A 26,188-nucleotide genomic window follows, 5' to 3' on the forward strand; every position below is an offset into this window, starting at 1 on the left:
GTATCTTTTTTTTTTTTTAATTATTGCTTCCATTTTATTTGCTGTTATTGGTCTGCTAAGGCTTTTTGCTTTTTATTCATTGAGTTTTGGAAGATTATATTTTTCTAGAAATTTGTTCATTTCACCTAGGTTTTCATATTAGTTGGCATACAGTTTTTCACTGTTATTTCTCTCAATCCTTTGTATTTCTGTGGGGTCAGTTGTAATGTCTCCTCTTTCATTTCTGATTGTGTTTATTGGGGTCCTCTCTCTCCTTTTCTTGATGAGCCTATTTAAAGGTTTGTCTATTTTATTTATCTTAAAAAAACAGCTCTGGGATTCACTGATATTTAGATTTGTGCTTTAACTCTATTTCATTTAATTCTGCTCTGATCTTGGTTATTTTCTTCCTTCTACTTGCTCTAGGCTGGTTTTGTTGTTGTTTCTCAAGTTTTTGTATGTGTACAGTTAGGTTGTTTCTTTGAAATACTTCTATCTTTTTTAGGTAGGCCAATATTGCTATGAACTTTCCTCTCAGGACTATCTGTGCTGTATCCCATAAGTTTTGGGTTCTCGTGAGTTCATTTTCATTTGTTTCTATAAACTTCTTGATTTATTTTCTAATTTCATTCTTTACCCATTCATTGTTTAACAGCAAGCTATACAATACCATAATTTTAAGTCTTTTGGTTTTTTTTTTTTCCTCAGGGTTGGTTTCCAGTTTCAGTCCCTTGTTGTCAGAGAAAATGCTTGGTATCATTTTAATTTTCTTGAATTTTTTGAAGTATGTTTTGTGTCCTGTCATGTGGTCCATCTTTGAAAATGTTCCATGTGCATTTGAAAAGAATGTGTACTTAGCTTCTTTGGGATGAAGGCTCTAAATATATATCAGTTAAGTCCATTTCATCTAGGGTGTTGTGTAATATCTTTGTTGATATTTTGTTTGGAAGATCTATCCATTTATGATAGTGGGGTGTTAAAATCCCCTACTATAATTGTGTTGCTATCAATATTTTTCTTGAAGTCCTCTAAAATTTTCTTGATATATTTGGGTGCTCCTATGTTGGGTGTATATATATATTTACGATGTTAATGTCTTCTTGGTGGATTCTTCCCTCGAGTATTATAAAGTGACCTTCTGGGTTTCTCTTTATGGCCCTGTTTTTGAAGTCTATTTTGTGTGATATGAGTATTGCTACCCCGGCTTTTTTTTTTCTTGTCCATTTGCTTAAAAATTTGTTCCCAGCCCTTCACTTTCAATCTTTGTATGTCTTTTGTCCTGAAGTGGGTCTCTTGTAGGCAGCATATATGTGGGTCATGCTTTCTTATCCATTCAGCTATTCTATGTCTTTTGATTGAAGCATTTAATCTATTTAAGTTTAAGGTTATTATTGATGGGTACTTATTCATTCCGATTTTCATACCTGTGCTTCTCTCTGTCTCTCTTTCTTTTCCTTTATTTCCTTAAAGCTGTACTTTTAGTACTTCTTGCAGAGCTGGTTTGGTGGAGGTGTATTCTTTTAGACTTCTTTTGTCTGGAAAGCTCTTTATGTGGCCTTCTATCTTGATTGAGAACTTTGCTGGATAAAGTAGCCTTTTTTGCAGGCCTCTGGTTCTCATTACTTGGAATATTCTTTCCATTCTTTTCTTGTTTGAAGTGTTTCTATTGAGAAGTCAGTAGCTAACCTTATTGGGGCTCCCTTGTATGTTACTTCTATTTTCCCCCTTGCTGCCTTTAAGATTCTCTCTTTATCTTGGAATTTTGCCATTTTAATGATTATGTGTCTTGAAGTGGGTCTCTTTGGGTTTCTCTTGATTGGGACTCTCTGTTTTTCCTGGATTTGTTTGACTTTTTATCTTATCAAATTAGGGAGGTTTTCTATCATTACCTTTTAAAATAGGTTTTCTATCTCTTGTTCTTCTTCTTCTTTCTGTATCCCGAACATTCAGACACTATTATGTTTCATATTGTCTTGCATTTTTCTTAATCATGCTTTATTCTTTCTGAGTTTCTTTTCTTTTTCTTGCTCTTTCTGGGTGTTTTTTTGCTATGTTGTCCTCCAATTCAGTGATTCCATTTTCTGTTTTATCAATCCTTCTTTTGATTACTTTCACTGTGTTCTTCTGTTCAGAAATTGTATTCTTCATTTCCTCTTGGCCCTTGCTGATAGGTTCTATTTCCTTTTTCATATTGCTATATTTTTCATTGAGACTGTTGTAGCTCCCCTGTAGTTTCTGGTAGCTCATTGTGAGCTCTTAAACTTCCTGATAACCAGTGTTTTGAATTCCATCTCTGATAGCTGACTTGCCTCTATTTCATCTAGAATTCTTTCTTAAGCTCCCTCCTTTTCTTTCATTTGGGGATTCTTTGTCTTTCCATTTTTTGTGAGACTCTACTTGTTAGCTTCATCTTCTTAAATTGATTTGTTCTGGTTCCCTGGGTTTATGCTTTGACCTTCTGTGGTAGAATATCGGTGAGATTTAGAGGTGTGGTCTCTTTGATCTATTAAGCTCACTGGTCTTGGGCTGTCCTTTAAATTGGCTCTGTATTTGTCTTTGGGTTTTGATTGTTTTGGGGTCTTTCTTTTTGGGGTCCTTTCCACCATCTGGTGTACTGATGGTCCTTCTGTCAACCACCTGTTGTAATTTGTTGTGCTTATGAGGGCAGGTTGTGTTGCAGCTAGTTTTTCCATGTGTACAAGTTTTTGAGGCTTCTCTTTTGCTCTTGTTCAGTTGTTTGCACTGGGTAGTTTCTCCACTGTTTAGTATTTCCATATAGGTCCTGGATTGAGGTTTGTTTGGTTTCCACTCTCTCCTTCACCTTCTTCTGTTGTTATCTGTTGGTGGTTCCTTTGGTGTTGGGCTTCCTCTTCCAGTGGGTATCCTGGTATTTACCACTTCCACATACTTTTTTTGATCAGTTGGAGGGGAAGCCAAAATGGTTTATGACAGCAGAAGAGTATTCTATGATATTTTCAGTAGCAGCCAGTAGAGAAGAGATAGGATAGTCTTTGTCTATCTATATTGTTAACTGTGATCTTCAACCCAACTAGCCACTTTTAAAAAAGAATGGAAAGAAGGTAAGAAAGACTCTTTTTGGGGAGGGAAGGATTATGAGTTAAATCTAGAAAGCAGTGAGGTTGTGGGAGGTCAGATTCTGCGGTAAGGTGAGAGTAAAGGATAGTAAATAGATGTAGTGTGTGAGAGAATAGAGTTAATCACTACAGTAATAGAGTGCAAGAAACTGTGAGGTGGGCTAAGTTCTGGGAGTGGTGTTGTAAAGTATTTACAATTGTATAGAACAGCTATTATTTACAATAATATTAGAGTAACAATCATATGAAAGAATCTATGTGATCTGGATAATATGAAAAGGGGGTATAGAACTTTGAGTAGTGTCCTAAAAGAACATAAGTGACATAAAGGATAGTAAATTAGCAATATATTGTGGAAGAGAGAACAGGAGAAACTTGTCAAATAATACAATGTAAGCAGTCAAGCAAAGAATACTACACAGAAAAAAGAGGAACACAAAAATACTATTAAAATAAAAGATGTAGGAATAATGAAAAATAATAATACAAATATGCAGTAACTTGTAGTTTCTTTGCAATAACAAAGTGAAATTTGTTTCATTGTCTCAGCTGTTGGGATGCTCCCTCTTTGTGTCCAACTCTGGTCCTTTCACAGTTCTGAGGTTTTTGTCTCACTTGTGGTGGGAAAAAAATGCAGGAGAAGGGAGGAAGAAGAGATAAAATTGAAAAGAAAGAAAGGAGAAATAGAACAAGAAAGAAGGAAAGAGAGAAAAAACTATTGAAAAATAAAACAATAAAAATTAAAAAATAAAAGATTACTCAAAAAAACAAAAACAAACAAACAAAAGAAACCACTTCTCATTGGTCAGAAACTGGCCAGACTGTTTTTTTCTGTTCTCCCTGGCTTTAGAAGGCTGAGGAGCAATTGGTGTGGCCTTTCTCCCTTCCAGATTTGTGTTCAGCCAGTTTTGCAAGCAGTATCCCAAGAGCTAGTCTGTTGCCTCTCCTGAGCACCTTATGTGGGGTACACAGGTCTTCTTCAGAGTGCCGTTTTTCAGTGGGTTATCTCTGTGGTCTGGGGTGTGAATGCATGTGTGTGTGCAGCCAGGCTGCCTGGGTCCCGCAGGTTTGGGCATGAAGCCTTCCCAGTGCTATGGGGGGATGCAAGGCCTTTCTGGCCACCTCTGTATTGCTGCTGGATTGGGTGGGGAGTAAGCCAAGAGGCTGTTGCAGAAGAATCACCTAGTTTTACTTTTTGATAAATTCTTCCTACTCAAGCCTGCTGCTCAGTACAGCACAATTCTTTAGCCAGACTGGTGACTATCAGGGTCAGTGCATGTCACTGTGGGGGTCTCAACTCTCCCAAGTCGGTGACCACAGACTCTGTGGGTGATCACAGCCCTTGTGTGTTTGCTTCTCTGTCCTTATTCCTCTCTCTGCAACTTCAAACAACCAGGTATCTCAGGGTGCTGCTCAAATACTGCTTGGCTGGAGAGGGAGGGAGCAGTTGACCTGGCTCTCTCCCAAGGACTCTGTGGCAGGCCCGCTGCTCCCAAAGAGTCAGTGGTAGACTTAGTGCTAGAGCCAGGAATGGTCCTGGGGCTTCGGGCACGGTCCCACATTGATCCCTGGGACATTATTGTCCTAGCAGTCTCCTTACCTTCTGGGTTTTTCAGTGTCCACTACATTTTTTGTCTTTTACTTTCATATATGTTGGGGTACTGTTGGCTGTTTGCTCCGTTCCTCCTTAGATCAGCCAGGTTTTTCTCCCATGTGTAGGGGGAAGTGGAATCTGCTCCCTGCTACTCCATGCCATCTTCCAAGTCCTCCTGATTACCAGTGTTTTGAACTCTGCATTTGATAGGTTGGCTATCTCTTAATTGCTGAGTTGTATTTTTGGAGCTTTCATCTGTTCTTTCATGTGGAACATATCTTTTGTCTAAGCAGGAGTGTTATCTTGTAATGGGCAGAACCTTTGGTATTTGCCAGGGTGGGAGCAATCCATATGGCTGCATTTTGGTGCTATATGTGGGGGAATGGTTCAAGAGGGAGCAATGCCTCTCCAGCCAGCTTTCAGTCACTCCCCCCACTACCCACAAGCAAACTGGGCTCTTTCCCAGGTTGGTTTTGTGTATGTTTTAGGACCCTGTGGGTCTCTCCAACAATCTCTCCTGTGAGGCTAGAAGTCTTACCACTGCAACCCCCATAGATTTTTATAGCTAGAGGTTTTGAGGCATTTTTCCCCCAAGCTGGAACCCTGGGTTGCCCAGTCTGTCTTGCTCCCCAGTTGTTCCTCCTGGTTTATCTGCATGCAAATGTGGCACTTCCTGTTTTGTCAGCTGCCTCCTCACCCATCCCAGTCCTCCAGCCAACACCTAACAGAAAATCCACTCCACCTTGACTGCCTTCCTACCAGTATGGATGAATGTTTGTTCTTTAACTCCTTGGCTGTCAGAGTTCCAGACATATAGATTTTCTGACAGTTATGGTTATTTTTTGTTTTTAAACTTGTTGTCCTTCTTTTGGTTGTGTGAGGAGGCAAAGTATATCTACTTGTGCCTCCATCTTGGCTGGAAGTTCTTTCACTTCATGATTTTCATAGTAATTATATCAAATATTTAATATCAGAGTTATTAGACAGTATGTGTTTTGTGTTCAGCAGAAATATCAGACTGTTCAAGGTACCCTAGATTCTGGAGTGTTTTAAGGGTATACCAAAGTTGAATTTTGTTTTTTTTAATGGATATCATTAAACAGATAAATAATTTCTTAGTGTTGACTTTTGCCATTTTAGAAACCAGTGGACCTACTTATTGGTTGGTGGTGAAGGGCATTAGCAAGCAGGCTTTGTCTATGAATATGTGAATCAGAGAAGAAGGCAAGTGATGACTCATAAGAAAACAATCACATCAGTGTGTTAGCTGACCTGTACAATGGTGATGATGAAAAGTTTTGTGGATGAATAGCGGTGATAGATTTTTGAGAAATGTGATAATTAATGCCACTGAAGTATATAATTTAAAGTTGTTAAAATGGTAAGTTTTATGTTATACATATTTTACTCCAATGGGGAAAAATAAGTGTACAGAAAAATATTTACTGCAGCAATCATTTATCTAACTAAAGGCAAGAAGGAATAATTTTAGATCCCATACTATGTGTTCCTTTGTTTAAATTTCACAAGGAAATATAAAATAATAAATTACCTAAAAACTGGATTCTTCTGTTACCCTGCTTTTAACAATTAACGATGGTGTCTTTGAAGAGTTATGATGCTGTAGAAAACCCGTAGGCTTTGAAAGAGTAAAACCTCAGAATTGAGTTTCAGGCCAATTACTAACCAATTGGATAATTTAAGGAATTTTCCTCCCCCTTCTTTTTTATTTTTAAGCTTCAGGTCTCGTTTTGTTTTGCGCTCCCACCCCTAGCAAAATGCTAATAATGGAAAGTGCTTAGCATAGTAACTGGCCTCAGCTAGAGGTAAAAATTACCTCAAAAAAGTCTTGCCATTTATCTCTCATACCACAGTGATTAGGAACATTAAAGACAGAAAACAATATTTGAACAATTTAAATAAATAGATAGATAGATAGATAGATAGATAGATAGACAGATAGATACATAGATAGATAAATCAAAACTTCATTGTATTACTATGTAAAGCTTTCAGGTGTGACATCTTATGACTTGTTAGGATTCGCTTATTGAAAAAACTGGGGGGTGGTATTAAAGAATAATGTACATTTTCAAAAATATAATGTATGATGAAAAATTCTCACAAAAGTCAGATTTCACTTGAAATATTTGAGATTGAGAGTTTTCTCTGAAAGACTTGGTAGATTAACATATGTAGATTTGCAGTGACTTTCCTTGTTCTAACATGTAAGGAAGATACTTCAAAATCACAGATTTCCCTGGGACTCTTTTTCTCTTTGCAGACCTTTGTTGGGAACACAAATGCTGACAGTGTGATGCACCACAAGTTACTGCATGCAGTGAGAGCCCGCTATGTTCGCTTCATGCCCCTGGAATGGAATCCAAGTGGAAAGATTGGCATGAGGGTTGAGGTGTATGGATGCTCCTATAGTAAGTACCCACATCAACACAGTACCAGTTTATTTACATTGAGAATGGCAATCTCAATTGTTTTAAAGTTATTTCTGGACTTTGATAACCTATAAACATTTGAAAATTTGCAATTCAAGCCAGGAAAGAGAAAACAAAAGCTCTCCTATTCCAGAATGGAAAAGCTTGGAGGTAACAAATGATAATTACTTAAAAAATTAAATTAAGAACTATTAAAAAAACTGCATTTTTTCTTGCAGTAAAATAATAATTTAAGTTCAGTTATTTCTTATCAGGAAGCTAGTATTACAAAGTTATCTCCTTAGAGCCATGAAAGAAAAAAAATACAAGCAAAAATAAACAAGAACAACAACAACAACAATAAAAACTTCTCCCTGTTCACATATCAAGAGTAGGAGGGAAAGGAACATTTCAAGCCCATGTAACCCATGGAATGCTTCTGACCTGGAATTATGCTAGCCATTTTTTTCCTCTGTGAGTTGCTTATATTGAAAGTACAAGTAGAGCCCATCTTGTATATAAAGAACATTGTAAACATGGATAGAACTGGTAACCACTCTAACATAAGGTCAAAATTATGCAAGAAAGGTTTCCATTCCTATAATTCTCCCCCTTTGAGTTTTATATTTAAATCTAAAATTGCATAAAACTAAATTGTCCTTCTGCCTAGCAGTGACATTTCCTGATCATATGCTATGCCCCCTAATAAAAGCATTTGATTACTACTACTTTAGTGTAAATTAGTTCAATGGATTCCTGGCTTTGGTTACAAAAGTGCATAATGGGTTACACACTTGTACTCTATTTCCATGTTATGGTCAACTAAATGTCTGGAGAATCATCTGAAGAACTTCATAAAATGCATTTTCCTAATCCTGTCTTATACAAACTCGACTATGGTTTCTGGGGTTACAGATCCAGAAAGCTGAATGTTAACAAACTCCATGTTAACATAATACATCAATTATGCTTCATATGCCCACTTAAAAGTCTAATAAATATCTTAAGTTTAATATAGCAAAAACAGAATTCTTGATTACCATTCTCTCAACATCCTGCTCATTCACTTTGCCCCATCTCAGTAACTGGCACCACTGTTTATCCGCCTGCTAAAGTAAAAATCCAGGACACAGCCTTAATTCCTTTCCCATAACTTCTGTTCCTATGTAATGTATCTACAGTTCAGAGTGACTCTACCAGTGCTTTTCTCCCAAACATATCTTAAGTCCATATGCTTCTCCTGTATTCCTGAGCAGAAGCCTCTATCAGTGCCATTCTTTTGGGAAGGAATTTAAACATACCCCTACCAAAAGTTCCTGCTCCATGACACAACCTCCCCAAACCCATTTTTTCCTGCAATAGCCAAAGTGATTTTTATACATAAAAAATAAAATAACATCATTTCCTCTACCTGCTTTACTTAAAATTGAAAGTCCTTATTGGCAAGTAATAGTTCCCATTGAATGCTCTCGGCCTACCTCTTTAACTTCCTTCTACTTCTTTGTATCCTTACAGACTTTATTGTTATTTCTTAAACACAGCAGGCTTTTTCTACATCAGGGATTCTGCACTTCTGTTCCTAAGGTACAGAACATTTTTTTCCTGGAATTTACATGTTGCTCTTTTCATCTGTGTGATTCTTAATTATAATGCCACCTCTTCAGAGAAGTCCAGTCTCATTGCCCCTCTAAAGTCACCTGACTATTTCCTGTGCACCCAGTATTAACCCATAGTTATATACCATGGTTTTACTGCTTCCTATTCCTACCCAGACACTAGAATATCTTGTCTGGGCTTACTAGTTTGCTGCTTTTCCTCTCAAGTCCCTATACCAGAATGTACATGCTGTGAGAGCAGGCACCTTGCCTGTTAAGTGCCAGAACAGAGACAGACAGGTGTTCAATAAATATTTGTGAAATGAATGGACAAACATATCAGTTCAGCCTTGTTGTCCCAACCTGGACAGCTAGGTTATTCAGGAATTATTTACTGTTAATACACCCATTATAAATAACTATTTTTCCTATGGGCTTATAAATCTTTTTTCTGAAATTACATTTGATTATGTTGTTAAAGACTGGTAGAAATCTTATAGTTCTATAATTTCTTAAATTTTAAACTTTTAGCAATTTTGGAAATTGCTGCATCCTCATTCATTCATGCATGCACTCACATAGCTGACAACATTTATTTAACACTTAAGATGTTCCAAGTATCATGTAAAGCTTTAAGGATATAAATAATTAAAACCTTATTCTGGACTTTGGTAATTTCTGCATTTTTCTGTTCAAGCATTTTGTATTATTGCATTTAATTAATTAATTATGTGATTGTTTTGTTGACAACTGTCTTCCCCAACTAAATTCTAACCTTCAAAGAGACTGTACCTGTAGGGTATCCCCATGCTCTTTCCAACACAGAGTTGAATACACAGTATATTTTCAGGAAGTATTGTTGAATGATTGACATTGCTGATATTGAACTTTGGGGTAACAGGCATGTCAATAAAAGCATGCAGTAAGGGCTTATGTGTGCTTAATAGAAATCTGCCAAGGAGGCAAAGGGGAGAGAGGAAAGTGTCACTGCTGGAGTCAAAGTCAGGACATCACCACCTGGCCTCCCATGGGTCTCAGAAATCTAGTAGTCAAGTCCCATAGCAAGGATCCCAGGCAGTAGGAGAGGGTTGTCACAGAAGCTGCAAAGCTTGTTATGCTTAGTGCACAGAAGGCAAGGGAAGAGAAAGTGTGAAATAAAGATATGTGCCTCTCTTTGTGTCTGCATTCCCCATGCTGTCTGCACATTCTTTCCTGTAGCTTAAAATAGAATTAATCTGGCCTGCAGGAGCACAGACGGTTATAGTAGAAGATAGTCCTTCCCTTAAGTTCCAACTCCTTGAAGATAAAGTCTACACTTTTCAGTTTAAACAGCTTCTCCCCATGGGAAAATTCAATGCAGGCCTGGGACTGAGGAGTTTACGGTCTTTCAGTTGTCTGTCAGCATTACAGATTCTGCCCCAAGTGAAGATTTGTTTTGTTTTGCTATGTTTGTTCTTCTTTCTTCAAACCTGACTTAATAAGTCTGTGCCTGTATATTCCTTTTTCTTTTTAATTCTCACCCAAGAGTATGTTCATTGATGAGAGAGAGAGAGAGAGAGAGAGAGAGAGAGAGAGAGAGAGTTCATTGAAATAGATGGAATTGAACAGTTGCCTCCTGTATGAGCCCCAACTGGGATAGAATCTACAGCCCTCTGGTGCATAGGGTGATGCCCCAACTAACTGAGCCACTGGGGGAGGGAAGTAAATGCCTGTAGATTTCTTTTCCAAGAGCCCATCTCTGGACCCTGTGTTCTACTTCTGTGGGCTTCAGCATGCATGTTACTTGCCATGTTTGTCCCTTATCTTCCCTCACCTAGCTGCTCTGATGGCCTCCCTGATGAATGACTTCCTCACTGAAATAAGCACCACTTCACCTACTGAAGGGCTCCTGAAAGCACTGGGTAGAGTTTATACTCCTAATGGACTTGAATTCCACTCTCTTTCATCTTCTGTGTCCCCCATATCCAACTTCCACCAAGTGCACAGACTGTGTGATTCCCTCCTGATTCTATGTGTTCATAATTGATGCCACTTTTTTCTGAAATACTCTTATTCTCTTTCATCAGAACGCCTCCTGATTGCCATTGACTACCCAGATCAAATATCATCTATTTTTAAAGACTTTCTGATTCCCACACCTAGTCATGTGACACTCTTTTAGAGTTTGTTTCATTTCTATGCCTTGCCTTGTTAAATTAAAATTACCCAGTGTTCTTGTCTACTCCACAGTCTGCTCTTGTAAGGTGGGGATTTTGTCCTGCCTCTCTGCTCCTGGGACCAAGATCAGAGTCTGAAAAACACTGGACCTTTCATCAAGACTTACTGTGTATTTAATTATTTAGACAAAAAAGCTAGCCGGCCTTACTCATTTTTGAAACTTTTTATTGTATTTTTCAAATGTACAGTGCTGTTTTTAATGGGGGTCTCCTTTATCTTGTACATACATAGACATTTTATAGGTGATAAAATTATGAGCTCATTAGAACCTTCTTTATACACAGGTTTCTTTAATATCTCACACTATTTCTCATTGAATAATTGAAATCATCAGTGATCGCAATTCCTAAATTGAAGGTGCTTAGAGCCTCTTAAATCTATTCTGGTATATTCTTTCTTTAAACCTCTAAAAGTAAAGTATATCCCCATTTTCCCCAAAATATTTACATTTTTAAATCATATTTCTTACAAGGCCTTCATTTTCTCCTACTAATGCCAGGATGACTCTTTCTCTTTTGGGGTTCCTGCTTCTTTCGCCAGGGCCATCTTTTTGCTTTGGCCACAGTGAAATTTATGGTGAAAGATTCCTTTTTGTGTATTCATATGTGAACAATGGAAAGAATGGTTTGCTCCTAAAAAGATGAGTCTTCCAGCAAACATTCTTGTCTTGTTTGATTTCTGTTTCCTCATCTCCAAATTAGAGTGGTAATCACTATTAAGGCTGCTATGTCATTTTTTAGTTATGGTGACATAGTTATGTCATTTAGTTAAAGCAAAATATCTAACAAATAATCTGTGCTTAGTGAGAGCTATACTAATGTAAGTGCATATCCATAGAGGAAATACCTGTATTGACACTACATGTTTCTTTTGGAGAAATATAAACCATATCCTCTATCAGTCAAGGACACTTCTAACATTAAGATCCTTGTTTGCTGTTGTTTTCACTTTCATTGTTGCAGGTTCTGGGATCTCAGTTTTCTGTCAACTCCAGTTTCTTTCTTTATGCCTAAAAGGAGAATCAAATGTGTTCTCCTAATGCATTCTACAAAGATACAATGTCTTCTCCTATTATGATTACTACTGCTAAATAATTCCTTGAAGTGAATAATTCCATGGTAAGCCAAGAACATAATTTTAATCCCCTTAAAGATAATTATCCTGAACAAGTTATACATTCTTCTGGCTGTATGTCAGGTTCATCTTGGCTATGACACATTGTCCATGTACAGATATCTGATGGCCAAGCTTGCTATATTATATTCTCATAAGAATAATAGAATGTCTCCTTCATCATCATTTTCCTCCTGTCCCAACTCTGTTGTATACTGGAGTATCTGTTTTTTAAGCCTTGCATCTGTGATTCCTCCCTCTGAACAATTAATCAGTCTTTGGCGAAACATGTTCATGCTGGTGAACCAAGTGAATAAAGGGCATGGCTCTGCTGCGTCACTGAATTGGCAATACAAAGATGCACACTTAAAAATGATGAAATAAGGAGGAGAGTTCCAAGATGGCAATGGAGTAGAATGGAGAGGATTCTATTTCCTTGTACACATGGGAGAAAATCCTGGCTGTTCTATGGAGGAACAGTACAAACAGGCAACAGCTCCCCAGCATATATGAAAATAAGGGACTATGCTCCTCATACAAAATGGCTGTGAACAGACCAATCATGGCTCAAGAAGAACTCAGAGTCCCAGAGCCCATAATTCTAAGCAATGAAGAAATAGCCAAACATTCAGATGCACAGTTCAAAACACTGGTGATCACGATGCTCACAGAACTGGTTGATTTTAGTCACAAATTAGAGGAACAAATGAAGGCTAAACTAATTGAAATGAATGGAAATACACAGGAAACCAATAGTTATAGAAAGAAAACTGGGACTCAAATCAAGGGAGTGGACCAGAAGGAAGAAAAAAATGACCAAACAGAAAAATATGAAGAAACAAGAATTCAAAAAAATGAGGAGAGGCTTAGGAACCTCCAGGGCATCTTTAAACCTTCCAACATACAAATTATAGGGATACCAGAAGGGGAAGAGGAAAAGTCATGAGTGGAAAGCTTATTTGAACAAATAATAAAGGAGAATTTCCCCAATCTGGCAAAGGCAATAGACTTCCAGGAAATCCAGGAAGCTCAGAGACTCCCAAAGAAGTTGGACCCAAGAAGGAACACACCAAGGCACATCATCATTACATTAGCCAAGATTAAAATGAAAGAGAGAATCCTAGAAGAAGCAAGAGCTAAGGGGACAGTCACCTACAAAGGACGTCCCACTAGACTGTCAGCAAATTTCTCAAAAGAGACCTTACAGGTAAGAAGGAGCTGGAAAGAAGTATTCCAAGTCATGAAATCCAAAGACCTACAACCAAGATTGCTCTATACAGCAAAACTTTCATTTAGAATGGAAGGACAGATAAAGTGCTTCTCAGATAAGATCAAGTTCAAGGAGTTCATCATCACCAAGCTCTTATTATATGAAATGTTAAAGGGACTTATCTAAGAAAAAGAAGATAAAAAAGATGAACAGTGAAAGAACAGCAAACTCATAGTTATTAACAACCACACCTAAAACAAAAGCAAACTAAGAGGACAGCTAGATCAGGAGTGGAACCATAGAAATGAAGATCACATGGAGGGTTAGCAGCAGGGCAGTGGGAGAAGGAGAAGGGAGGAGAAGGTACAGAAAACAAGAAGCATAGATGGTAGGTAGAAAATAGATAGGGGGAGGGCAAGAATAGTATGCGAAATATAGAATCTAAAGAACTTGAGATACGTGGGCATAAACTAAAGGAGGAAATGGCGGGGGAGGGGTGTTCAGGGTGGAGGGGAATGAAGGGGGGAACAGAACAACTGTAATGGCATAATCAATAAAATAAAAACTATATATAAAAAAGAAAAGAAAAGAAAAGAAGGGACCAGAAATCCTGATGGTCACAAAAGATCCAGATGGTAGAGAGGCAGCTGCAGGACAGTAGAGTCTCAGGGACCAAAACAAAGCCAGGAGCAGCAGGGGCTTCAGAACCTGGAGCTCAGTGCCCAGCACACGGAGGTGGGCGCCCAGTGTGCCTTGATCAGCGCCCAGTGCTCAGGACCTGCTCCTGGTGCATCTCCCATGGACTCTTTTGGAACCCAGGGCCTGCCGAAGGATCCTTGGGAGAACCTTGGGTTATCAGCTCCCTCCCTCCTTGGCCAAGCAAGGCTGGGCATCGGGAGAGACTTGGTTGCTAGAGTTTCCAGAGAGGGTGCTAAGGACAAAGGGCCAAGATCAACCATGGACTCTGTGGTCGCCAGCCTGGAAGAACTGAGAGGTGCAGTGTGGGGCTTTGACTCAGATAGTCACCAGTCTGGCTGGGGGAAAAATCTGTTCTGAGAGGCAGGTTTTCTAAAGGAGAAAGTTTTGGGAATGTAAACTGAAGGTTTCTTCTACTACAGCTACCCAGTCTGCTCCCCATCCAGCCTGGCAGCAAACCCGAGGTTGGGCAGAGGGCCAGGAGTTCCCCCACAAAACTGGAACAGGTCTGTGCCTGAACCCATGGGAACAAGGCAGCCTGTCCAGCATGCGCACCCTGCAAACCAGCCCACAGTGATAATCCCCAGGAAAAGAGCACTCTGAGGAAGTCCTAGATCCCTTTTCTGGGATGCTGGGTAGAGGCACATGTTTGGCTCTTGGAAGAGCGCTCTCAGAAATGCCACAACAATTGCCCCTCAGCCTGCTGCAGGCAGAAAAACCAGTTTGGCCAGTTTGAAACCAACTAGAGATGTTTTTTTATGTAATCTTTTATCTTTTTAATTTTATTATTATTTTATCTTTCAATACTTTTTCCTCTTTTTTCTTCCTTTCTGTTTTCTTCCTTCTTCCTTTCTTCAAAACTTATTGCTTTTTCCTCCCTTCTCCTGCCGTTTTTTTTTCTTTTACCCATAAGCAACACAAACAATTTGGAACTGCAAAAAGACCAGAGTTGGACCGAAAAAGGGGACATCCCAACAGTAGAGACAGAGAGACAAATTTCACTTTGCTATAGCAGTGAAGCCACAAATTGCTGCATATTTGTATTATTTTTTCATTATTCTCACTTCTTTTATATTTTAATAGTATCTTTGTATTTCTCCTCTTTCTGTATAGGCTTCTGTGCCTTGGCTGGTTATATTGTATCATTTGACAGGTTTCCCCTGTTCTTTGCTCCATAGTGTATTGCCAATTTTCTACACTTCACGCCACTTGTTTTCATTTAGCACACTACCCAAAGTTCTGTACCCCCTATTCATGTTATCCAGATCACATAGAGTCTGTCATATGATTGTTGCTCTAACATTATTGTAAATGATAGCTGTTCTACACAACTGTAAATACTTCACAACATATCTCTCAAATCTTAGTCCACTTCACAGTTTCCTGAATTTTATTACTGGAGTAATTAACACTATTTGCTCACACACTACACCTATTTACTAACCTTTACTCTTACCTTACCCCAAAGTCTGATTGACCATAACTTCACTGCTTTCTAAGTACAAATCACTAGCCTTCCCTCTCCAACAAGAGACTTATCTTGTGTCCATCCTCTTATGAAAGTGGCAAACTGGGCTGAAGATTATGGTTAACACTATATATAGCCTAAAGATCTTCTATCTCTTCTCTACTGGCTATGACTGTAAAAATCATAAAATATTCTCCCACTGTCATAAACCATTTTACCTGCCCCTCCAAATGATCACACACACACACACACACACACAAAGGAGTACATGGAAGTGGAGAACACCAGGATAAGTAAAAGAGACTGTACCACTGAATTTCACAGACATTTCATCACAGAAGTTCACACCATAAACCCAGGAAGTAAGAACACATCAGTTTAAGAAGCTAAGGCTAACAAGAATAGTCTCATAAACAATGGGAAGACAAAGAAAAATATCCCCAAATGAAAGAAAAAGAAAAAGCCTCAGAAAGAATGGCAGATGAAATAGAGGCAAGTCAACTACAAGATATTGAATTCAAAGCACTGGTTATCAGGAAGTTCAAAGACCTCACAATGAGCTACCAGAAACTACAGGGGAGCTACAAAGACTCACTGCAAACCATAACAATATGAAAAAGTAAATAGTAACTATCATAAAGGGGTGAGAGGAAATGAAGAATACAATTTCTGAACTGAAAAACACAGTAGAAGGAATCAAAAGCAGAATCAAGGAAGCAGAAAATTGGATCAGTGAGTTGGTGGACAAAGTACAAAACTCACATAAATACCAAGAAAAGGAAAATAGGCTCAAAAAGAATGAAGAAGGATTAAGAGAAATGCAAGACAATATGAAACATAATAATATCTGAATAATAGGGATACCAGAAGAAGAAGAACAAGGGATAGAAAACCTATTTGAAAGAGTAATGAGGCAAAACTTCCCTATTTTTAAAAATTATTTATTTATTTATTTTTAGAGAGAGGGGATGGGAAGGAGAAAGAGAGGGAGAGAAACTTCAATGTGTGGTTGCTTCTCATGTGTCCCCCACTGGGGACCTGGCCTGTAACCCAGGTATGTGCCCTGACTGGGAATTGAACCAGCAACCCTTTGCTTCACAGGTCTATGCTCAATCCACTGAGCTACACCAGCCAGGGCAAAACTTCCCTAATTTGATGAGAGAAAAAGTCACACAAATCCAGGAAACACAGAGAATCCAAATCAAGAGGAACCCAAAGAGGCCCACGTCAAGACACATCATCATTAAAATGGCAAAATTCCAAGACAAAGAGAGAATCTTAAAGGCAGCAAGGGAGAAAAAGAAAGTAACATACAAGAGAACCCCAATAAGGTCAGCTACTGACTTCTCAATGGAAATGCTCCAAAGAAGAAAAGAATGGAAAGAAATATTCCAAGTAATGAGAACCAGTGGCCTGCAACCAAGGCTACTTTACCCAGCAATGCTCTCAATCAAGATAGAAGGCCAAATAAAGAGCTCCCATGACTAAAGAAGTCCAGAAGAATACACCTCCACCAAACCAGCTCTGCAAGAGATACTAAAAGGACTGCTTTAAGAAAGGAAGGAAAAGAGAGAAACAGAGATAACACAGGTACAAAAATGGCAATGAATAAGTACCTATAAATAATAACCTTAAATGTAAATGGATTAAATGCTCCAATCAAAAGACATAGAATAGCTGAATGGATAAGAAAGTATGACCCACACGTATGCTGCCTACAAAACACCCACCTCAGGACAAAAGACCTACACAGACTAAAAGTGAAAGGCTGGAACAAATTTTCCAAGCAAATGGACAAGAAAATAAGCACCAGGGTAGCAATACTCATATCAGACAGAATAGACTTAAAAAAAAGCCATAAAAAGAGACCCAGAAGGTCACTTCATAATACTCAAGAGAAGAATCCACAAAGAAGATATTAACATCAAAATATATATGCACACAAATAGGAGCACCCAAATATAAAAAGAAAATCTTAGAAGATTTCAAGCCAGATATTGAAAACAACACAATTATAATAGGAAATTTTAATACCCCACTGTCAAAAATGGACAGATCTTCCAAACAAAATATCAACAAAGATATTGTGACATTGAACAATGCCCTAGATGAAATGGAATTACCTGATATATATAGAGCCCTTTGTCCCAAAGAAGCTAAAAACCCATTCTTTTCAAATGCACATGGAACATTTTCAAAGATAGACCACCTGATAAAATGCAAAACAAGCCTCAACAAATTTAAGAAGATTAAAATGATACCAAGCATTTTCTCTGACCACAAGGAACTGAAACTGGAAACCACCCCCAAAAGAAAAAACCCCAAACATTCAAACTTATGGAGATTCAATGGCATACCATTAAACAATGAATGGGTCAAGAATGAAATTGGGGAGGAAATCAAAAAGTTTATGGAAACAAGTGAAAATGAAGTCACAACAACCAGAAGCTTATGGGAACTCCCCTGAGAGGGGAGTTCATAGCAATACAGACTTACCTAAAGAAGATAGAAACATTTCAAAGAAACAACCTAACCCGATGCCTGCAAGAACTCAAGGGACAAGAACAAAGACAGCCCAGAGCAAGTAAAAAGAATGAAATAACCAAGATTAGAGCAGAATTAAATGACATAGAGACTAAAAGCACAATTGTAAGGACCAATGAATCTAGCAGCTGGTTTTTTGAAAAGACAAAAAAAATAGACAAGCCTTTAAGCAGGATCATCAAGAAAAGAAGAGAGAAGACCCCAATAAACACAACCAGAAATGAAAGAGGAGAGATTACAACTGACCCCACAGAAATACAAAGGATTGTAAGAAATTACTATGAATAACTGTATGCCAAGAAATTTGAAAACCTAGGGGAAATGGATAAATTTCTAGAAAAATATAGTCTTCCAAAACTCAGTGAAAAAGAAGCAGAAAACATGAACAGACAAATAACAGGTGAAATTGAAGCAGTAATCAAAAAACTCCCATCACACAAAAGCCCCCAACCAGATGGTTTCAAAGAAGAATTCTACAAAGCATTTAAGGAAGAGATAACCCCTATTCTTCACAGAGTATTCCAAAAAAATCCAAAATGATGGAAAACTCTGCAACTCTTTTTATGAAGCCAGCATCATCCTAATTCCAAAATCAGATAGAGACACAACAAACAAAGAAAACTTCAGGCCAATATCACTAACGAACAAAGATGCTAAAATCCTCAACAAAATATTGGCTATTGCATCCAACAATACATTAAAAAGATCATACACAATGACCAAGTGGGATTCATCCCAGGGATGCAAGGATGGTTCAATATTCACAAATCAGTGAATGTAATATCTCACATAAACAAAAGAAAAGACAAAATCACATGATCATATCAATAGATGCAGAAAAAGCTTTTGATAAGGTACAACACCCATTTACAATAAAAACACTCAGCAAAGTGGGAATATAGGGAGCATTCCTCAATATAATAAAGGCCATATATGAGAGACCTATAGCCAACACCATACTCAATGGGCAAAAAGTAAAATATTTTCCATTAAGATCAGGAACAGAATATGTTTGTCCACTTTCACCACTTCTATTCCATACAGTATTAGAAGTTCTAGCCTCAGCAATCAGACAAGAAAAGGAAATAAAAGGCATCCAAATCAGAAAGAAGAAAGCAAATCTGTCATTGTTTGCAGATGACATGATATTGTTTATGGAGAATCTGATAGAGTCTACCCAAAAACTGCTCAACCTAAAAAATAAATTTGGCAAAACAGCAAATAACAAAGTCAATATCCAGAATTTAAAGGCATTTTTTATTTACTAGCAGTGAATCATCAGAAGTAGAAATGAAGAAAAATGTCATTCAATATAGCAAAAAATAAATAAATAAGTAAAATATCTGGGAATAAACCTAATCGAGGAAGTAAAAGACCTGTATGCAGAAAACTACAAAACACTGAAGAAAGAAATCAAGGAAGATACAAACAAATGGAAACATAGACCTTGTTAAGGAATTGGAAGGACTAACATAATCAAAATGTCTATGCTACCCAAAGCAATTTACAAATTCAATGCAATACCTATTAAAGTACCAATGGCATATTTCACAGACATAGAACAAACTCTTCAAAAATGTATATGGAACCATAAATTACCCCGAATAGCAGCTGCAATTTTGAGAAAGAAGAACAAAGTAGGAGGCATCAAAATACCTGATACCAAACTATTACAAAGCCACTGTAATGAAAACAACCTGGAAATAGGATAAAAATAGGCATATAGACCAATGGAACAGAGCAGAGAGTCCAGAAACAAACTCAGGTCTCTATAGTCAATTAATATTCATCAAAGGGGGCAGCAACATAAAATGCAATAAAAATAGCCTCTTCAACAAATGGTGTTGGGAAAACTCGACAGCTAAGTGCAGAAAAAAAAGAAACTCAACCAACAACTTACACCATACACAAAAATGAATTCAAGGTTGATAAAAGTTAAATATAAGCCAAGACACCATTAAAGTCCTATAGGAAAACATTGGCAGGAAAACCTCAGATATTTCATGCAGCAACTTTTTTACTGATATGTCCCCTAGAGCAAGGAATATAAAGGAAAGAATAAACAAATGGGATCTCATCAAAATAAAAAGCTTCTGCGTGTCTAAAAAAAAAACAGCATTAAAATAAAAAGAGAACAAACTGTATGGGGAAAACATATTTGCCAATGATACCTCAGACAAAGATTTAATCTCCAAAATATACAAAGAACTTAACACAACTCCACTCTCAGACATCTAACCCAATTAAAAAATGGGAAAAGGACTTGAACAGACACTTCTCCAAGGAGGACATACAGAATATCCAGAGACACGTAAAGAGATGCTCGATATCGTTAGCTATCAGAGAGATGCAAATTAAAACCACAATGAGATACCACTTTACATCAGTCAGAATGGCTATCATAAACAAAGCAACAAACAACAAATGTTGGAGACGTTGTGGAGAAAAGGGGTCCTTAGTTCACTGTTGGTGGGATTGCAGACTGGTACAACCATTATGGAAAACAGTATGGAATTTTCTAAGAAAACTAGAAATGAACATGCCTTTTGACCAGCAATTGCACTGCTGAGATTATATCCTAAGAACCCTAAGATACTAATCTAAAGAACCTATGCACCCCAATGTTCATAGAAGCACAATTTACAATAGCTAAGAGTTAGAAGCAACCTAGGTGCCCATCAGTAAATGAATGGATCAAAAAATTATGGTACATATACACAATGGAATTCTCTGCAGCAGAAAGAAAGAAGGAGCTCCTACCCTTTGCAACAGCATGGATGGAACCGGAAAGTATTATGATGAGTGAAATAAGCCAGGTGCTGAAAGACAAATACCATATAATCTCGCCTTTAACAGGAAGCTAAACAACAAAACAAACAAGCAAGCAAAATAAAAACAAAGACACTGAAATAGAAAACAGGCTGACAGTGACCAGAGGGGAGAGGAGAGGGAGTTTAAGGGGGAAAAGAGGGAGGAATTTGGAGAAACAAATAGAAAGGATGCAGGGATGAGAACTAAGGGGGGTGGAAATGGGAGGGAGGTGGGGAGCACAGGGCGGGGGCGGGCTGGGATCGGAGAAATAGACAAAAAACTGTACTTGAAAAATAACTAAATAAAATTATTTTTAAAAAGATTTAAAAAAAACTGTCATTAAAAAAAAAACAAAGACACTGAAATAGAGAACAGGGGGACAGTGACTAGAGGGGAGAGGGGAGAGAATTTCAGGAAAGAAACTGGAAGGATTTACAGGAACTAGTATAAAGGACACATTGACAACAACTAAGGGGGGTGGAAATGGGAGGGAGCTGGGGAGCACTTTGGGGTGTGGTGGGATGGGAATAAAAAAGAGAAGACTATACCTGAATAATAATTAAATGTAAAGAGTCCCCGCAAAATGCCAAAATAGAATTGTATAAATAATTCATTTCTTGTAGATACAACAAAAGAAAAGTGATGAGGAGATAAGAATAATCATCCTGAGTTGAGAATCAATTCTTTTCTGGAGAGAGAGCCAACATTTTTGCTATTGGTGGCAACTTTTCCATCTGTGGGGGCAACTTTGCCCTCAAGTCCCTCTGTCCACCATGGATGAAAGTAAATACTACCAAGTCATGATTTGCTTGGGGAGGAGAGGTGGCCAGTTTCTCAGAGAAAGAAGAGGTCTGGAGCCCCTTCCTCCAGGGACTTTTATTGGGTTGTAATACACAGAAATACAGGGTGGCAAGAGTCAAACAGTAGATAACATTTCAAAGAAATCTGAGGTCTTAGTCTGAGTCAGAGTCTGTCAGGAAGTGGGTTTGCAGAAACTTCAGGGTTTCCTGCTTGGATCCTTAATATATGAGTGAAAGCACTCTTAGGAAAGCAGTTTTCACAGAATTTTGAGGAATTCTTTCTTATGCCAGATTTTCCCCCGGGATCTGCTCTAGCAAGGCATGGAGCTGTACCCCTCCCCATCTGGTTTTTAGGCTTAAGTAGATTAGAACCAGGAAGCGCTTCTCCCAGAGGATATGGGGACTCAGGCTATGTCACACAGCTGGGGGGCAAGGTCTATTGCTCACTCTTTCTTGCAACCCCAGTAGTCCTTCCATGATGGCCTCCCAAGTGGTCAAGTCTGGCTTAGGTTGCCCCTCACTGTGAGGAGGCTTACCTGTCATGGACTTCCAACCATGCTTTGGGATGACAGCATTTGCTACCAGAGAGAAGCTTTTTCTCCTGTGGCTCACATTCTGGAGGTTGCTCACTCATCCTTAGCCATGGGGGGTAGTTCAATTTCTGAAACCAGGCAGAGTGGTCCACAACACCCATCATTGAGTTAGCAATTGCCATTAGAAAGGCCACCACTACCATCATCAATATCTCCTCCCCTACTGGCATTTTGTATGCACAAGATGGTGCAACGCACACTCCAAAACTCATCTTTTAAGATATAGATTGCTAATTTTATTTACTATAGAAAGGGAAACAAATTAAATTTATAATAGTGAAGTGACTTGTAGATAAGTAATTTGAGTCATGAGGCAAATACTTCTTCTGAGCTCAATTTTTATTAAAGTATATTTTTAGTTGTTTTAATATCTCAATTTGATTATGTCATAAATAGCTCCTCTTCGATATATCTCTAGGAGAACTCTTAACCAATTTTTGCCCTCCAACCACACTCATCATCTTTTTCTTGTGGCCTTCCTCATCCTATAAATACTACAAGTTGCCCAAAGCTGACATGATAATCTTTCTTTAATTTTTTTTCTTTCCCTCACTTCGCACAGTAAATCCACTAGCAAGTTCTATCACTATTACTTCTAAAAATCATCACAACTATATATCCATTTCTTTTTATCTTCCAAGCCACCAGCCTAGTTCCACTATATCTTCTATCATCTGGTTGTTTTAATTCAGCAACCACTTGCAGTCTCTCTTTTAGCCCATTATCTCTGCTACAGTCAGCAGGATCATCGTTACATACAGAGTTGAGCCACTTTGTGCTAAAAAATTTCAATGGCCTCTTTCTGCCTTTAATAACAAAACCAAAGTCTTGTGCATAAAGAACAGGTCCTGTGGGATATGTATGGGGAAGGAGAAAAAGAACAAGAGAAAGAGAAGAAGGTTAGATAGATGAATAATAGATAGATTGATCGATAGATACACATCTAATTGTGATTTACATGTTTATTTCACTATGAACTACCTATCTTACTTCCTAGTTTATGAGCTTCATAAAGTCAAAGATAATACCAACTACTTAGATGCCCAGTTCTCAGCTCAGAGAAAGAGCTATTTTAATTAATAGCAATTAAATTTATTGAATCATCAACTGTGTCCCAAAATGGCACATCCAGTAGGTTTTTGAGGCAGGATTTGAATCCAATTCCCTGTTGTTCTTACACTCTTTGCATTTCCACTCTATGTCTGAAGGTATACACAGGGAAATTTTATTAGCAGGAAATGTTACATTCAACCTTCTAATACCCACATTATTATTTTATTAACAAGACAAAAGTGAGCAATCTACAGTTTCTGAGCATATGTAACTAAAATGTACAGGGATAAAGTTTAGCTATTGTCTAGTCCAGGAGCTCCTGGGCAAACACACTTCTACTTTGTTATCCCTCTCCTGCCTTCTCAAACCTAGCTCTGCATGAGAATACTTGGTGTATATATTTAATACCTGTTCTAACAATACTCCAGCTCAATCATAAGTACTCTTCAAGGGTCCCAGCAAAAGTAGTTTTGTTGTTGTTCCTGGGTGATTGCTATATAGAGTCAGAATTTAAAACTATTTTCTCAAAGTGCTCTTCTAACTCTGAGACTCCATTCTAAATGTAAATTTTTATTTTTATATCTGTGATTGCTTATCTTAAGGATTTCCAGTGAAGCATTAAAACACGTTTTATTTTATTTTATTTATTTATCTTTAGAAGGGAAGGGAAGGAGAGAAGGAGAAAAATATCAATGTATGGTTGCTTCTGGTGCATCCCCTGCTGGGAACTGGCCTGCAACCCAGGCATGTGCCCTGACAGGGAATCACCCATGATTTTTTTGTTCCCAGGCCCATGCTCAATCCACTGAGCTACACCAGCCAGGGCTGAAACATGTTTTAATAGTAATATACAATAATGTTAAATGAATAGGATCTACACTCAAATGATTAGAAATGCAAACCAATTTTTATCACGTATTTGTTGTGCAATCATCAAAAATCTTGGGCCAACTGTGTTCATAATTGTTTTCTATGAAAAAACAGGTAAAAATAATGATCATTGCATATATTCAAGTTGCTTCAAATAGCGTGTGATGATAAACTTTCAAGAAGTATTTGTTATGATTATCATTACTTTCATCTAATATTTAAGGTGGTTGTAAAACTTCTCTGTTTTTTTTCTCTTCCTTCTTCAGGACCCTATTCCATTAGTACCTCAAAGGAAAGAGGTAAACTTTGTAACACACAAGGTTCAAAAGAGTTCTGATACCTTAAAGAGTCCATCTGGAGACTAGGCTATGTGGACTTCTGTCTGGAGGCTTCTGTTTGACTTCCTTCAATAATGAAAAGCTAAATAATTTTTAAAACATTGTAAATTCTGATAAGATTTAATAATCTATTAGGCTTTCCAATCTTCTTAAAAAAACACAGCCATTATGTTATACCTCAGGTTGCCTCCTATGCAAGAAAAGTAAACAAACAAACAAAATACTTTGCTCCCATTTTAATTAAATATTTCCAAGTAGTGCCATCCAAAATTCATTAGCTTATGATCTAAAGTGCTAACATTACGTTCTTTACCCTGAAAAGTCTCTTTGCCCTCCCAACTTCTGCTGCCCTCTTTCTGGTTATTCTCATCATATGTGGCCATTTATCATACATGATGGAGGCCATAAAGTGGTAGAGTGCATCTTTGGCTTGCTAAGGCCCATATGGCCTCATTACAAGGAACCTCAGAAGGCCACATTTGAAAACACTGGAGAAAATGTGGGGGGGCAAGATGGCAGCTGTCATACCTCAGACTTGGGGACCCCAATGTGAACTTTGAATCCTATTCCACATACCATAGCATTTTATAGTTGGAAAAACAACTAAGATCATTCTTTGTGATTATTTCATTTTATTGGTGAGGATGTTGAGGTACAGAAATGTTTTTAAATTAAATTAGTCCAAGAATGCAATATGCCTACTATTCTTTCTTAGCTCATGTAGAAAAATCTAATTTTTTTCTAGATACAAATATACATATATGTGTACAATGAAAGCATAAGATAAATATTTTTTGGTTGGTTGAGAATATGAAAATGTTTTCAGCATGGAATCAATTCATTCATAAGCCTTTCTGCTAGGCTGTGGAGATACAGAAATAAATAAGACAACCTCTGTTCTTCAGGAGCCCAAAGGTTGTTACAGGTATGAAAAGCAGATATAAATTCTTGTAGTGGAGGTTGAGGAAACCAAGTCTTATCTAAGGCTAACAGAGGAGGAGGAAATCCACAGCTAATGTTTTTTCCTGATGGATTAATGTGTGTTAATTATCTGACTATATGGCTCTGATTCGCATGGCCCATATGCTAATAGTGGTGATTTTAGAGAAAACCTTGAAAGGGGAAATGACCTAATAAACACTTTACACAGTGGTGGCTTTCCACACAATGTCAAAGACTTTGTCTCCTACAGTTTGTTTTATATTTACTCTGTTGAAATGGTCACTGAAGTGATTTACTTGTATTCTTCCTGTGGACCTCTAGCATTAAGTTCTGTATATTTTGCCCAGGTAGAATTATTAACAAAAATATTCCATTTTCCCCAAATATAAAACCATGCCAAATCTTTTTTCCCCAGAAAAAAAAGGTAACTAGTCTTGGGTGGGGAAATTGCAATTATCTTCTCCATTTTTGACAGTGCTATTTAAATGAAACATCTTTTCAGGGAGCAATTGTTTATAATGGCTGAGGATCACTGATAGTTTTCTGAAACAGGGAGCAGTTCATAATTGTGTTGTGCTGTTTTCACTGATGTTGACTGTTCAACATCAACTTTTACCTTGATCATTCTTTCTGTGAACTGGTGAATAAATTTGTGAAAATTATCCACTTCATGAAAGCTTCCGGTAGCCTGTTTGTACCTTTCTAGGGGTGATCAGCCATGTCTCAAGTTGCACTTTTCACTTGGGTGACCATACATCCCACCTAGCCCATGCCACTGTCCAGTTTAATAATCTAGAGCTTCCTAATCAGCCACACAAATTTTGAATGTGCTCAGAGA

General features: G+C 37.8%; 1 protein-coding gene across 2 annotated transcripts in view; it reads left to right on the plus strand.

Annotated features, from left to right (window-relative positions):
* The window catches only part of CNTNAP5 (contactin associated protein family member 5), a 1,122,001-nt gene that overhangs the window by 498,210 nt on the left and 597,603 nt on the right, over positions 1-26,188 (plus strand). For both annotated transcript variants that reach the window (XM_053670714.1, XM_053670716.1), the window contains exon 4: positions 6,953-7,100. In XM_053670714.1, the coding sequence (XP_053526689.1) occupies positions 6,953-7,100 (148 nt within the window). The remainder of the gene's footprint in view (positions 1-6,952; positions 7,101-26,188) is intronic.

This window comes from Artibeus jamaicensis, unplaced genomic scaffold, assembly GCF_021234435.1.
Source record: "Artibeus jamaicensis isolate MK-2021 breed Jamaican fruit bat unplaced genomic scaffold, CSHL_Jam_final contig_61, whole genome shotgun sequence".
NCBI lineage: Eukaryota > Metazoa > Chordata > Mammalia > Chiroptera > Phyllostomidae > Artibeus > Artibeus jamaicensis.